Raw genomic sequence first — 14,517 nt, forward strand, 5'->3', positions numbered from 1 at the left:
TTCTGACTGGTGCTGACCCCTTGTATTACAGACCAGAAGTGCTCCATAGGGTTTTCCTGGCTGGAGTCTTTACAGGAGCAGATCACCAGGCCTTTCTCTTGCATTTCCCACTGGATGGGTTCAAACTGCCAGCTTCTAGGTCAGAGGCTGATCACAACCTGCTTGTTCCACTCAGGGACCTCACACATTGTTAAGTTGTAGTTGTCCTTGACAGAGGCTGAATCAAAGATAACACTTTATGGAAGAGCCTATCACAACACACTTGAAAGTATACTTTTTTTTTTGCCTCAATTGATATGTCCTTATCATAATTCTGATTTGCTTTTTTCATTTTGGAAGATATCAAATGCTTTAGGCATTACACCACCAGAACTCCTATTAAAAACTTAGTCATAAATTGATTATCTATTACATTTTTTTCTTTGTTGTCACTTTTTTTGTTCTCTTAGAGTTTTAAATGCCTCTTTTTATTTTTTAATGAACATTTCATTTAGACAGGATAACATTTTGTCATATTTGTACAAATTTCCTGAGTTTGCTATTTACTTTTTAGTATATTTAGTGCTGTATCAGTATAGCAGACAACCAATAAATGTCTATTTTAAGCCTTGACTCTCAAAGCTCTTGTAAGGAGTAGATGAAATTTACAGAATGTGCCAAAGAATAAGCATCCAATAAGTGATAACAATTTACATTTATATCACATGACTTTTATTATTTTTGTATATTATTTATTTATTCATTTATTTTACATTTTTCTTTTCTTTCTTTTTCATTCCCCTCCTGTTTTCTACCTCTAAGTCATTTATGACCCTGAGTAGAGTAGATCTATTCTCAATGTCATATCAAGTGGTTAAGCCTAGAATGGTGCAGAAAATTGAGAATGAAAGGGACAGAGACGAGACAAAATGAAGAAAAGCTGCCTGCCTCCTACAATTCTACAGGCAGGAGATGGGCCAATGTTTGGTTGTGAATATCTGTTGTCCTCTAAGAAAAGGAAAGCAGCATTGTGGAAGCCATTTGCAGACCAACAGGACTGTTAAAATTAAGGACACAGAATCAATAACTTTAATAATGCCTGTGGCAAGGCTCTGGTATTGCAAATGTCTGGTAAGTTCACTGGTCATAACTGAAATAAGAATGGCAATTGGCCTGCTGGGCACTGCTTAGTTATTTAAAGATTTAATCAATGGGTATGTACAAATCAACACCAAAGAAATTAATTGATTCATCAATCTGCATGTATACATCATATTATATAACTAAAAAGAAAAGAACATATAGACTTAGGGAATCCACTATTTACTTTCTTGAAATAAACTGCTCTAATGATTAATTTCAGTTTGTTTTCTTAATACTTAATTTACATAACTATTAAAATACAAGTATAATTTTAAAAATGAAAAATTGCATAGAGTGACTATTTGGTACTTCACATTGTATGATGCACAAAGTGCTTTTAATAAGATCTGAAGAATTTTTTTCATCATTTCTCATGTGCTCTGTGAATTTTTAAGCAGAAGTGTGGAATTTGGCCAGCATTTTGCACTGGACTTCATTTAAGGTAGGATCAGATCATGCAGAACAATCTTGCTGGCCAAGCCAAGCTGGCTGTTAAACCAAAAACCAAACCAAACCTACTGCCACTGAGTCGATTCTGACTCAGAGACCTTATAGGAGAGAGTAAAACTGCCCCACGGGGTTTCCAAGGCTGTAAATCTTTATCAATCAGGCTGCCTCATCTTTCTCCCACAGAGCGGCTGATGGGTTTGAACCACTGACTTTTTGGTTAGCAGCTGAATGCTTTAACCACTGAGCCACTGGCTGTTCAATAGTGGAGGGAAATTCTGACTTTTTTACTTTGGGGCACATTTTCATAAACAATGATTTTGTAATACCTTTGTGCCTAGACTTCTGATGGGAATTTACAATATTAAACAATGAATGAAAGGATTCTATTTAGTCTAGGGTAATCATCAGTTTTTGAAAATAGAACTTAAGCCCATCCTACGTGCTGTAGCTTAAAACTCCACTATGATATAATACAGATACTCTTCCTTTCATGGTGATATACAGGAACTGCAGGAGGGTCCTGTTTGCTGTAAGAGCATCCTCTGTTGATAGTGTTCCATGTGGTCTTTGTCCTTAGCTGTCACTAAATACAGATTCCACACAATTGAATTAATTTGGATTATGAGAATCTAGTAAAATATGAAGCGTTTTTATACTCTGATGCCATGATGTAACATATTCAGCTTTGTCTCTCTAACAAAGTCAGCTTCTTATAACATAAAACAGTGGTTATTATCCTGTATTGCACTTAAAAGTTACTTAAAGATCATGTTTAATCTCATTAAATAAATATTCTCGGATCCTACTCCTGAGATTATAATTTGGTATGCTGAGAGTGGGGCTCAGCAATTTACAAATTTTTAAAAATACTCCAGGTGATACTTTTGATTCATGGACGATATTTTGCATGGTGTTGACATAAAGGATTAACTATTAATACATAAGTTTCATTTTATGTATTTATTACACAACCCCAAGTATGTTTTATATCCTTTATGTCATCATCAAACATATGGATACTCCACTGCCATTGATTCAATTCCCACTCATAGTGATCCTATAGGACAGAGTAGAATAGCTCCATAGGGTTTCCAACACTGTGAATCTTTATGGAAACAGACTATCAAACCTTGCTCTTGCAGAGTGGCTAGTGGGTGGACTGCTGATGTTTCAGTTAGCAGCTGAGCACTTTGATCACTCAAAGAGAAACACATGATGTAAGAATGCATAAGAAGATGAATATCAAGCTATTTTTTTGAAGAAACATGTAATAGATCTATGGCAAATTTGTAAAACATATACCTTATTAACAGGAAATCATTGAGTGTCTAAAAATATCCTTTTTCTTTTTAACTGGGGAGAAAAAAAAAAACTATATGTGACAGTCAGTAGTTTTCAAAAGGAAAGGATTTTACAAATTTTCCTAAGGAGCTCTGGTAGCGTAGTGCCTAAGGCACTTGATTGCAAACCAGAAGGCTGGTGGTTCAAACCCACCAGCCTTCCTTCTTTGGAAGGAGGAAAGGTTGGGCATCTACTTCCATAATGATACTGCCTCAAAAACCCAAGGAGAGGTCTCTATGAGTTGGGTCTGACCCCACAGCATATAACAATAACAACTTCTTTCCACCTTCCTAGATGTTTTAGTAGATGTTCTCTAATTTCTTCCAGAAGCCCTATAATCTAGAAAGATAGTATACCTAAGTAAAATTCCAGTTTTAATATACTATTTATGCTTTTTTAATAGGTCCACTTTTTTATATAGTTTCCCATGATTGAGTAAGAGTTCTTTGTTAGACAAATTCTCAATCTTAGACATTTCATTTTATTTTAAGCACATGATGTGTTTATTTAATAAAGACAGTTGTACTAGAATATAAAAATTACTGTAATATCCCTGCATAACTCATTGCTGATAGAGGTAAATAAAGAGTACAGAAGAACAAATTATAAAATAAACTATATGTCAGCAAGCTACATAATTCATGAAAAGCACAGTTCCAATTTGCAATCTCTACACCTGGTTTTCACATAGCTTTTAGCTAAAATTTATTAGCTCAAAGACATCATTCAAATGATAACACTACAGATAATCACTGTAATATTTTTATCTTTCATAAGCACATTTAAAATAAAGGTACATTAAATTTTACTATCATGACATAAGCACACATAAATAAGATATGAATGTTAGCTTTGAAAATCCACATGTAAAATTTAAACAATAAAATGTGATACAATATGCCAAAAATTTCAAGGAGAAACTTTTAAATGCAAATAAAGAAATAAGAAAATAGATGGATATTTCTTGTAGTGTATTAAATGTTAAGTAACAACAACTGAAAGTGGATAAGAGATACGGCAGATGTCCGTGTAAGAAGGAAGCAAAACATAACTCAAACAAGAACACTATCCAGAGTATTCTCAACTCCATCACAAAGATGAACTTGAAAAAGGCTGTGCATATATAGAAAAACTAATCTTATTAAGTAAAGCAAAATAAACCTTAATAAAAATAAATAGTTGAAATAAACACAAGCACTTGTGTTTGCTTTGAATATGCCTCACTGTAACAAAAATAGAATGCTGTTGTTAGATGTTGTCAAATCACTTCTGCCTCATAACAAACCTGTGTATAACAACAAAACACTGCCAGATCCTGCACAATCCTCACAGCCGCTGCTATTCTTGAGTCCATCTTTGTAGCCAGTGTGTCAGTCTATCTTGTGGAAATTCTTCTCTTTTTCTTCTGACCCTCTAGTTTACTAAGCATGGTATCTTTCTCCAGGGACAGGTCCCTTCTGACAACATGATCAAAGTCTGAGGGATGAAGTCACGGCATTCTTCCTTCTAAGAAGCATCCTGGTTGTACTTCCTCCAAGACAGATTTGTTTGTTCTCCTAGCAATTCATAGTACATTCAATATTCATTGTCAGCAACACAACTCAAATCCATCAATTGTTCGGAGGTCTTCCTTATTCATTGTTTAGCTTTCCCATACATATGAGGCTACTGAAAACACCATGGCTTGGGTCAAGCACACCTTAGTCTTCAGAGTGACATCTTTGCTCTTAAACGTTCTAAGGAGGTCTTTTGCAGCAGATCTGCCCAATGCAACACATTGCTTGATTTCTTGACTGCTGCTTCCATGGGTGTTGATTGTGGATGCAAGTTAAATGATATCCTTAAAAACTTCAATCTTTTTTCCATTTATAATGATGTTGTTTATTGGTCCAATTGTGAGGATTTTTGTTTTCTTTATAAAATGTAATAGAAATACTATTTTGGAGATTGATTGTTTACATTAAAATAATTCTTCATATCACAATGTAATTCTTCACTGTCTTTGTGCATTTAATATGCAACTCAATATAGGATCCAAAACAATTTCAAGAAAATATGTATAATTGTACTTAGTAAATATGTTTTATATAATTAGTATTTTACACCAGTAATGTGTACACTTACAGCAAGGCTATATTTGTTTTTTTGCATAGAAGCTTGTAATTAAATCTTCTTAGTCATCAAGTTCTTTGAATATTTTTTACAGAAGTCTTTTGTACCTTTACTGTCTTTTCAACTTGCACAGTTTTTGGCTTCATCTACTGCCTTGACACTCTGCAGCTCTAAAATGCCCACAACTAGATTTGCTATCTTAAGCCTTTTTGTCATCAATTTATTCACATTTTCAACAACTATTTATTGAGAACCTATTATGTGTTAGTTAGGCACTGACAAGGCAGTGGAGCTTATAAAATGTACACTATTATGTAATTTAATCTCCTAAAACAGACTTTGATCAATGGGCTTTCATTAGTAAATAGTCCAAAGTGGTTTATGAAGCTCTTGATAACCTGATCCCAGGCTTTTCACACAAATTTCATGAGTCCCACAAATGTCTAAGAGAAATTGGAGTTACAGCATGGAGATTTTCACACTGCTTCTCACTGCTCATTCACACTATGTTTCTACTGACTGAACATTAAGTTTCAAGCCCCTAATGCTTCAAGACTTGACTTTTCTGCAACTTCTGTGACTGAGTTGCAATTCTTAGGTACTTCATAATACCTTGGGTTTTCTCATCACACTGTAACATGATATTGGGACTTCTACATCATCTATCCCTGGACTATTTCTTTAAGCCAGAGTGGCATATCTTATCCACCTTGGTAGGTCCAGTGGCCCATACTTAGGAGTTGTTGTCAGCTCTGTCGAGTTGTCTCCTGACTCATGGCAACCACATGTGTTACAGAGTAGAACTGCTCCATAAAGTTTTCTTGGTTGTAATCTTTATAAAAGTACATTACCAGGACTGTCTTCCATGGAGCTGCTGGGTGGTTTGAACCACCATCTTTTGGCTAGCAGCCAATTGCAAACCACTTGTACTAGCCAGGTTCCTTGCACTTAGCAAATGCTCAGTAAATGCTTCCTGAAGACATAACTGTTCTTTCTTTCCAACTGCAATCCAGATTGTATTCTGCTTTCAAAGTACATTTCAGGTTCCACCTTTTGTATTTTTGTTGTTAGGTGCCATTTAGTCAGTTCCGATTCATAGTGACACCATACACAATAGCACAAAACATTATCCAGCCCTGCGCCATCCTCACAGTTGTTGTCATGCTTGAGCCCAACATCGCAGCCACTGTGTCGATCCATCTTGTTGAGGGCCTTGCCCTTTTTTGCTGACCCTCCACTTTACCATGCATGATGTCCTTCACCAGGGACTGGTCCCTTCTGACAACATGACCAAAATATGAGATATGAAGGCTGTCCATTCTTGCTTCTAAAGAAGAATATACTTACCCCAATACAGGTTTGTTCATTCTTCAAGGAGTCCATGGCACGTTCAATATCTTCATCATCACCACAGTTCAAATGTACCGATTCTTCTAAGGTCTTCCTTATTCATTCTCTAGCTCACACATGCATATGAGGCTATCGAAAATGCCATGCCTTGGTTCAGGTGCACCTTAATCTTCAAAGTGACATCATAGCTCTTAAACACTTTAAAGAGTTCTTTTTCAGCAGATTTGCCCAGTGCAATATGATGTCTGATTTCCTGACTGCTGCTTCTATGGGTGTTAATTGTGTGTCCAAGTAAAATGAAATCTTTGACAAACAATCTTTTCTCCATTTTTCATGATGTTGCTTATTGGTCCAATTGTGAGGATTTTTGTTTTCTTTATGTTGAGGTGTAAGCATATTGAAGGCTGTAGTCTCTAATTTTCATCAGTAAGTGCTTCAAGTCTTCCACACTTTCAGCAAGCAAAGTTGTGTCATTTCCGTATCACAAGTTGTTAATGAATCATCTTCCAACCTAATACCCCAATCATCTTCATATAGGGTAGCTTCTTGGATTATTTACTCAACATACAGATTGAATAACTATGATGAAGAGATACATCCCTGACACATACCTTTCCTGATTTTAAACCATGTAGTATTCCCTTATTCTGTTCGAATGGCTACCTCTATGTTTATCTACAGGTTCCTCATGAGCACAGTTAAGGGTTCTAGAATTCCCATTCTTGTCAATGTTATCTATAATTTTTTATGATCAACAGAGTCAAATGCTTTTGCATAGTCAATAAAACACAGGTAAGCATCTTTCTGGTATTCTTTACTTTCAGCCAAGATCCATCTGACATCAGTAATGATATCCCTCATTCCACATCCTCTTCTGAACCCATCTTGAATTTCTGGCGGTTCCCTTAACAGGAAGGATATTCAAAATACAACTATTTCAACTCTTGTTGTTGTTATGTGCCGTCGAGTTGGCCTCAACTCATAGTGTCCCCTCCTTGGGTTTCCGAGGCAGTATCACTACCGAAGTAGATTGCCCAACCTTCCTTCCAAGGAGTGGCTGGTGGGTTTGAACTAGCAGCCCTCTGGTTAGCAGTCAAGTGCCTTAGACACTTTGCTACCAGAGCTACTGCATCAACCAATTCAATGGACTCTAGCTGTGGAATGAGCTAGGAGGGGAGGGAGGTCCTGCATGCCCTCTGCTCCTCCATGAATTATTCCTTTGTTGATCAATTCAAGCCTGCAGGCAGGTTAGGGAATCCCAGGGAAGGGATTGGAGGACCTCAGTATAGTGTGCAAGTGGGTGGGTTCATTGCAGTAGCTATTTAATTAACGTACAGAAGTACTGGTTAAAACAGAAGTTGGTTAAAACCAACTGGAAACAACTGTTACTGCTGTTCTCTATGCTGACTGGATATCAGCCTATCCATGAAGCATTTCCGGACTACTCACACACACACACTTCCATTTTAGTAAATAACACTATCATGTACCCAGTTGCTTAGTCCAAACCCCCTAGTTTTCTTTTATAACAAAACAAAATATAACTTCAATAAAAACAAAAATGCATTCTGAACTGCATTACTTCTCACCTTTTCCATAGTTAACACCCTAATCCAACTCTTCATCATTTACCTCATAGCTGGGACCACTTAAAGTTGTCTTCCTTCTTCCTCTCTTGCTGCATTTATAGCCCATCCTTCATTGAGCAGACAGAGTGGTCTTTCTGAAGCATAAATCAGTTCTTACTACTTCCCTGAATAAACCCCTCCAATTGCTTCCTATTATACTTTGAATATAATACTTTGAATAGGAGCTCTGGTAGCATAGTGCCTAAGACACTTGACTGCTAACCAGAAGGCTGGCAGTTCAAACCCACCAGCCACTCCTTGGAAGGAAGGTTGGGCAATCTACTTCCATAGTGATACTACCTCAGAAACCCAAGGAGGGGTCACTATGAGTCAGGGCCTACTCGATGGCACATAACAACAACAACAACATACTTTGAATAAAATACAAACTCCTATTACAAGACCTATTACATTTTGAAAGAAATCCAAACTCCTGGCAAGATGTTATATGCCTACCTTGTCAACACCCATTCTGCTCTTTGCTCACTATGCTTTCAGTCACACTGATCATCTTTTTGTTCCTTAAACATGTTTAACACATTCCTATCACAGCCAGACAACGTACTTCTCCCCATCCAATTATCTCATTTATACAATGATATATTTAATGTTTGTCTCTCCTACCACATATATATATATATATTTGATTTTATTTGCATAGTTTTATATATATATCATCATTATATCCCTAGCATCTGGAATTATGCGTGGAACATAGAGATGCTCAATAAATATTTGCTCCTTGAGTCAGGCTGGCAGAAAAGAACTGTATTGTTTTCATAATAACACCAGGCTCTTGATCTGAACTCATAAGAAAACATAGAATAATGAAAAGGATGATATAAAGTACTTAAATGCTCTACATTAATTGGGGAAAAAATGGGAAAATAAATGAAACAAGAAAAAGCAAAATCTCTGAGAGCAAAGAGGAAGAGTTTGATACTTAATTCAAAATTTAGCTAGGATACGTAGACTAAGTTACTTAATGTTTGTGATGAAAAATCACATTTATGCTTTTGTTCTTAGGGGAAAGCAAGTTCATTTGACATGATAAAGAAACTACAACAGAAAATTTTCTCAAAGCAAAAAAAAAATAGTATATTTATGCAAAAAGAAGAAAATGAAATACTTATTCCTGATGCTTCCCTAGTTTGCGCTTTACCAAAGGACGGTCAATGATCTCTCTCTCTGGAGCCTGTTTAGACTTTGCATAACTTTGCTGACTAAGGTCCCAGACAGAGCTACCACAGGATCCAGAGCAAAGTCTGCAAGGAATCCCTGAGAGCTGCTTCTTTCACAGACAAACTTGGAATATACATGCCAGTCATGTGCATAAATAAAAATGGAACAGTATCTGAAAGATAATGCAGTTTTTCTTTATGTGATCAATTGAAAAATTTAGAACCATTTCTAGGGCTTACCTGGAATAAACATTTTATCTGAAATAAATAATTTAGAACAGCTGAATTTTTTTTCCCTTGAGCCCCTTCTCCCTACATGCATTTTTCCTTTTTTTTTTTCAGAGCTACAAGCCAACTATTTTCATAGCAGATTTTGAGTCCCATGGGACTAATACAAGCGTCAACCACATTTCAGAGGAAAATTCTGACATATGCTCATGAGTCTTCCATTTTCATAAAGTAGGAAGGAACTTTCTCAGTAGATTTAGAATAAAGCCTCTGGAGAAAGGCATTCTCTAGTGCCTTTGGGGGTTTGAGTTAAAGGAGGGGTAGACCTTGGGGATACTTCCAACAGACCAACCAATGCCCAGCCCAGCTCAGTTATGTAGGGTTGGAAATGGGCAAATCTGCCTAAGAAATTTGTCTATTCCTTTTTTCCATGAAAATACCTCTCTGCTAGTATAGTCCTCACTATGGGCACAGTGAAGAAAGAAATTGTAGCCAGATCTTAAAACGTATTCCCAAATAATTAGCACAAATTACTCCATATTCGAGAATGTCTATCAGTCTCAGTGCAATCTTCCAACATCATTATTTTATATATTTATTAATTTAATAGATAAAATGGAAATTTATTGCCATATTAATTTATCTATTAAGAAATTTAAAAGGGAGCTCTGGTAGCATAGTGGCTAAGACACTTGCCTGCTAACCAGATGGCTGGCGGTTCAAACCCACCAGCCACTCCTCAGAAGGAAGGTTGGGCAATCCTACTTCCGTAGTGATACTGCCTCGGAAACCCAAGGAGGGGTCGCTATGAGTCGGGGCCGACTCGACGGCACATAACAACAACAACAATAACAACAAGAGATCTAAAAAGATAGTAATTGAAAATTTTAGCAATTGAAAGTTTAGTAATTATTGAAGCTTAGGTAGATCCATTTGTTTACGGCTGCTTTTGCACAATAGCAGAGCTGAGTAGTTGCAATGGAGACCATGTGCCCCCAAAGTCTATAGTATTTACTCTTTGGCCTTTTACAGGAATAGTTTGCTGACACCTTCCTCTGAAATTTAAATATGTATTTGTGTATACATTATAAAAATAATATAGAGAACTTTAAAATATTTATGGTGCATTAGCTGTTTATCCTTTATAAATTTTTTAAATTGCTTAAAAGCTTAGAAGATTATCATGCTGCAAAAGAATATTTAGTTTCATTTTCTATTAGTCTTTGCATAATTTTTGTTTAGCTATTTAATATAGACAAATAATCTGGAATTATTTTGGTCTGCTTTATTTTTTCTAAAGCCTGTATGTGGAGTTTCTATATTGTTCAATTATACTATATAATTGTTCAATAAATCATTTTTGTTTGCTTAATTCAAACATGATTTCTAATAACTGATTTCTTTTTCATGCTATATGCACATAAACAAATGTCAGGATAGCTAAAAGTTTAAATGAAGCATAATTATATATATTTTTCATGAGTTTACTTTGGGCCATGAATAAAACTAGAAAACTGATTATTTTACAACTGTTAACCCAACAACACAAGCGCTATAAAACATTTCTAAGGTTATTTCCAGAAGAAAAATTGCCAAACATCTCTGTTTCTGATTTTTCCCCTAAAATAATGTTATAACCAACAATTCTGATGCTCTTAATAATTATTTATCATCAATTGTGACAATCATGTAAGATGTAAAGTGACTAATTAAGAAATCCATTTATTTAGATGATTTAAGGAGTGACTTTAGTCTTATAACACCTCATTTAAAAGTAAAAAAAAAAAAAAAATACAAGCTAGATAGAACCACTTGTTTTGTTTATGTCATCCTTGGCATTAAGCTAAGCATTTAGTAAATCACAACTAACTTCCTATGACCCAAGGCCAAAAGAGGAATTTTGGGCAGAATATCACATACCAGGGTACATTTCTACCTTCATCATACATTTTCTATGTCACAACAATCATATGCTCCAGGCAAAAAGTATTTATTCAATAACCAATAGGTATTGTGTACTTTAAATAATTCTGAAAAATTAGAGTGTAAAATTTAAAGAAAAAAAAAACACCCTTTTTTAGGGTCAATATCTATCTTAATAAGGATAGAGAAATTTTAACAAGGAAATGATATGGCTGTTAAATATACTTTTTGTTTTTAAACAGTTCTATGAACTCTGTACCTTTGAAGAAATTAGTCATTCTAGCCCTCAGGCCACAAAATCCTTTCACTCTGCTTTACCAAAAAGAACCACTCAACTCATCAAGAGACCACAATTTCTGCTTTCTACATTTTAAAAATATAGTTGTATATTTAACTCTTAAAATACCTGCAATTTATTTTTGTGAGTTCTATTTTTCTTCATTTTTTAAGTTAAAAATATGGAGAACATTTGTGTAACGTAAAACAGTTCTTACCTAACATTTTAAAGAATAGTCTACATTCTAATCAACAAAAAATAATTAGTAAAGTGGAAAATGTTAAGTGAGATAGTGATGTCTTGGGAAAATGTATTTATATATTGCATGAAGCAACCATGTAGAGTTGCTACTAGTTAACTTTTACTGTCAACTGAGTTCAGAAAACTGCACGAGAACGGACTGAGAAATCTGGAGTGACTCTTCTGTTTGATGTGGGTAATTTAAACCTCTGTGCACTGTTACAACCTCCACTGTGCAGTTGTTAAGGCAGGTGATCACCTTCCCCTCGAGGCTCTCTCCCTCCCCACCTTTCTGTTTATTCTCTTGTCTGTGGTAACTTCCATTTTGGAAGCACAGGGTCTTTTTTTTCACTACAGTGCTGACAGACGTTTGTTCACATCTCCTAACTGCAAACATTTGCTCTGCATGTTGTATTTACTGATGACAATTCTTAGTTTCTGTTTCATTTTCACTATGGCCTGACAGAATTTCAGTGCTAAGAAATTATGAAATTCATCCTGATCAGAATAGAAGCCAAAGGGAGCCAAGAAACAACACAAACACCTCATATACTTTCTATTCTCATTTGCATGTATTGTAAATCTCTCTATTTATCTTATTGCACAATCCTGTGTATCTTGGTTTCACTCTGAAATAAATAACTTTCACTAAGGTCAAATTCCTGGATCTGCCAGATTAAAGACAAACTTTATTCTTCCACCAAATATGGAAATAAAAATATTCCAGAAGAGAATTCTTAGTCACACACAAAAAAAAAGCACAATAAGCCTTTGTACCCATTTTAAGAACACATCATGCCTATGAATTATTAACGTTTGAAAGTCAAATTACATATTTGATAGCTCAACTTTTAAGTCTTTTTGTAAAACAGCATTAGCATAATCAGACTAGTATCCAGAGCCTTTTTCATTGAAGTTAGTCAAATATTAGAAATAAAATTTCTTTATAAACTGAGTATATGCTGAAAACGTTCTAAGACCTGGTGAAAAATGAACTATACATAAATAAGAATAAAGTATTTGACAATTTGATTGTAAGTGAATCTTTGTAATATTGCTTAAAGTCACTGTAATAATATAATAAGTGTTCAGCCTTGGACAAATTTTCAAATTAAAGCAGTGTCATCACTCATTTCCAAATTTCAGTTTATAGTATAACACAACTCAGAAGAAGCATATGAGTCGCATTTTGTAGCATTAAAAGGCAACACCAACAGCAATACTGACTGAATCAGAGGCAGTCAGGTGGTTGGATCACATTGCTTTTACTCCAGCACTTCCTTCCAGGAAGTTCAGAGGACTGACCAATGAGGTACGTTGTTGATTCTTATACCATCAACCTCCCTTCCTCCTTGTTTGTACCTCAAAACTTACCCGCACCCCAGGTTCTGTGACGTCCTCACTGTTATAGCCATAGTAGTCTGGGGATTTATCCAATTCCTGCATGTTTCCTTGTGCTCGTATGCTCTTATCCACATGGCAAGATGGACAGAGGGGTGCATTGCCCATCTCAGCTTTCTGGCTCCTGCTGTCAGTGGGTCTGTGCTTGCCCTTTGCACTCTGTCCAGGGCTCCCTGGGGTGCACTAACATGAACAATTCATCAAATCGATCCTTGGCTCCTCTGCTCAGTTCCCCTACACGCCCCTCACCAGTTCTCCCCATCTGCTTGCTGGCTTGCTAGTGTCAGAGAGAACTCAAAACCCTAGCAACTGCAGGCTGCATCAGTGACCATTTCCAATTCAGGCGCTGCCAGTCTATTTTTACACCTACCATGCCAGCTATGCATGTCAATGGAGTGAGGGGGGTGAGGCAGAGGGAGGGCAAGGGAGGGGGCGGTGTTGTTTTGTTTTTCACCATGTGAGCAGCCTGCCTCACACATGGCCTTAAGTTCCAGCTGTGTGAAGTGTCTCTACATATGAGAATGTTTTAACTACTCCATGAATGTCTTTGAATTCTTTGATTTCTCTCTCTCTGTCTCTTTACTTACACAGAACATTAAATCTGTTAAGGAATCCACTTTATACTAGCATAACAAATTTAAATTATTTTTGTAATTGCTTGAAACAAGTGGCATCTATTTGGCTTACATACATTATATTTTTCATGATATAAAGCAATTAAGAATCCTTTTAGCACTTAAATTTCATTGGGAAAATATCAATGAAAAGGTTGCATTTGACACTGTTAAAGATGTTTTAAATTTTATAAATTATGGACATTTTTTCATTATTTATGATCTGCCACATAATTTATATATCTTTTAAATATTTAATATTTTAAAAATAATTTCTTCAACTTAAAAAAAAATCAAGAATAGCTTTCAACACCATACATACTATCTTTGAAATCATAGTCCAGACTTTTAAAAGAAATTGTATCTCACTGAGATGTATGTAAGAAATACATAATAGATTTATGAATCAATCATAATGAAAATCAAGGCTTTATTATAGATTATTATAGATTAAATTTCATTTACCCATCACACTTTCCTCTAAAATAAATACATATATATATATTACGCATATGTATGTGTGTGTATATAAACATACACATATATATTTGAATGTTAGTCTAATCTCTCATTTGTTAATTGCTTTGTGTTTCTATCTCTTCGATTCCAAATATTCCAATATTAAATATTTAAGAAGTGTATTGAATTGA

At 35.4% G+C, this 14,517-nt stretch overlaps 1 protein-coding gene across 1 annotated transcript in view; it reads right to left on the reverse strand.

The window, feature by feature from the left end:
* ANK2 (ankyrin 2) overlaps positions 1-13,361 on the reverse strand; it is a 372,922-nt gene extending 359,561 nt beyond the window's left edge. Inside the window, exon 1 of the mRNA XM_042780930.1 lies at positions 13,227-13,361. Within this exon, the coding sequence (XP_042636864.1) occupies positions 13,227-13,361 (135 nt within the window). The remainder of the gene's footprint in view (positions 1-13,226) is intronic.
* Positions 13,362-14,517: the final 1,156 nt, after the last annotated feature.

This window comes from Orycteropus afer, unplaced genomic scaffold, assembly GCF_000298275.1.
Source record: "Orycteropus afer afer isolate SDZICR_OR568_19922 unplaced genomic scaffold, OryAfe1.0 scaffold00071, whole genome shotgun sequence".
Lineage (NCBI taxonomy): Eukaryota > Metazoa > Chordata > Mammalia > Tubulidentata > Orycteropodidae > Orycteropus > Orycteropus afer.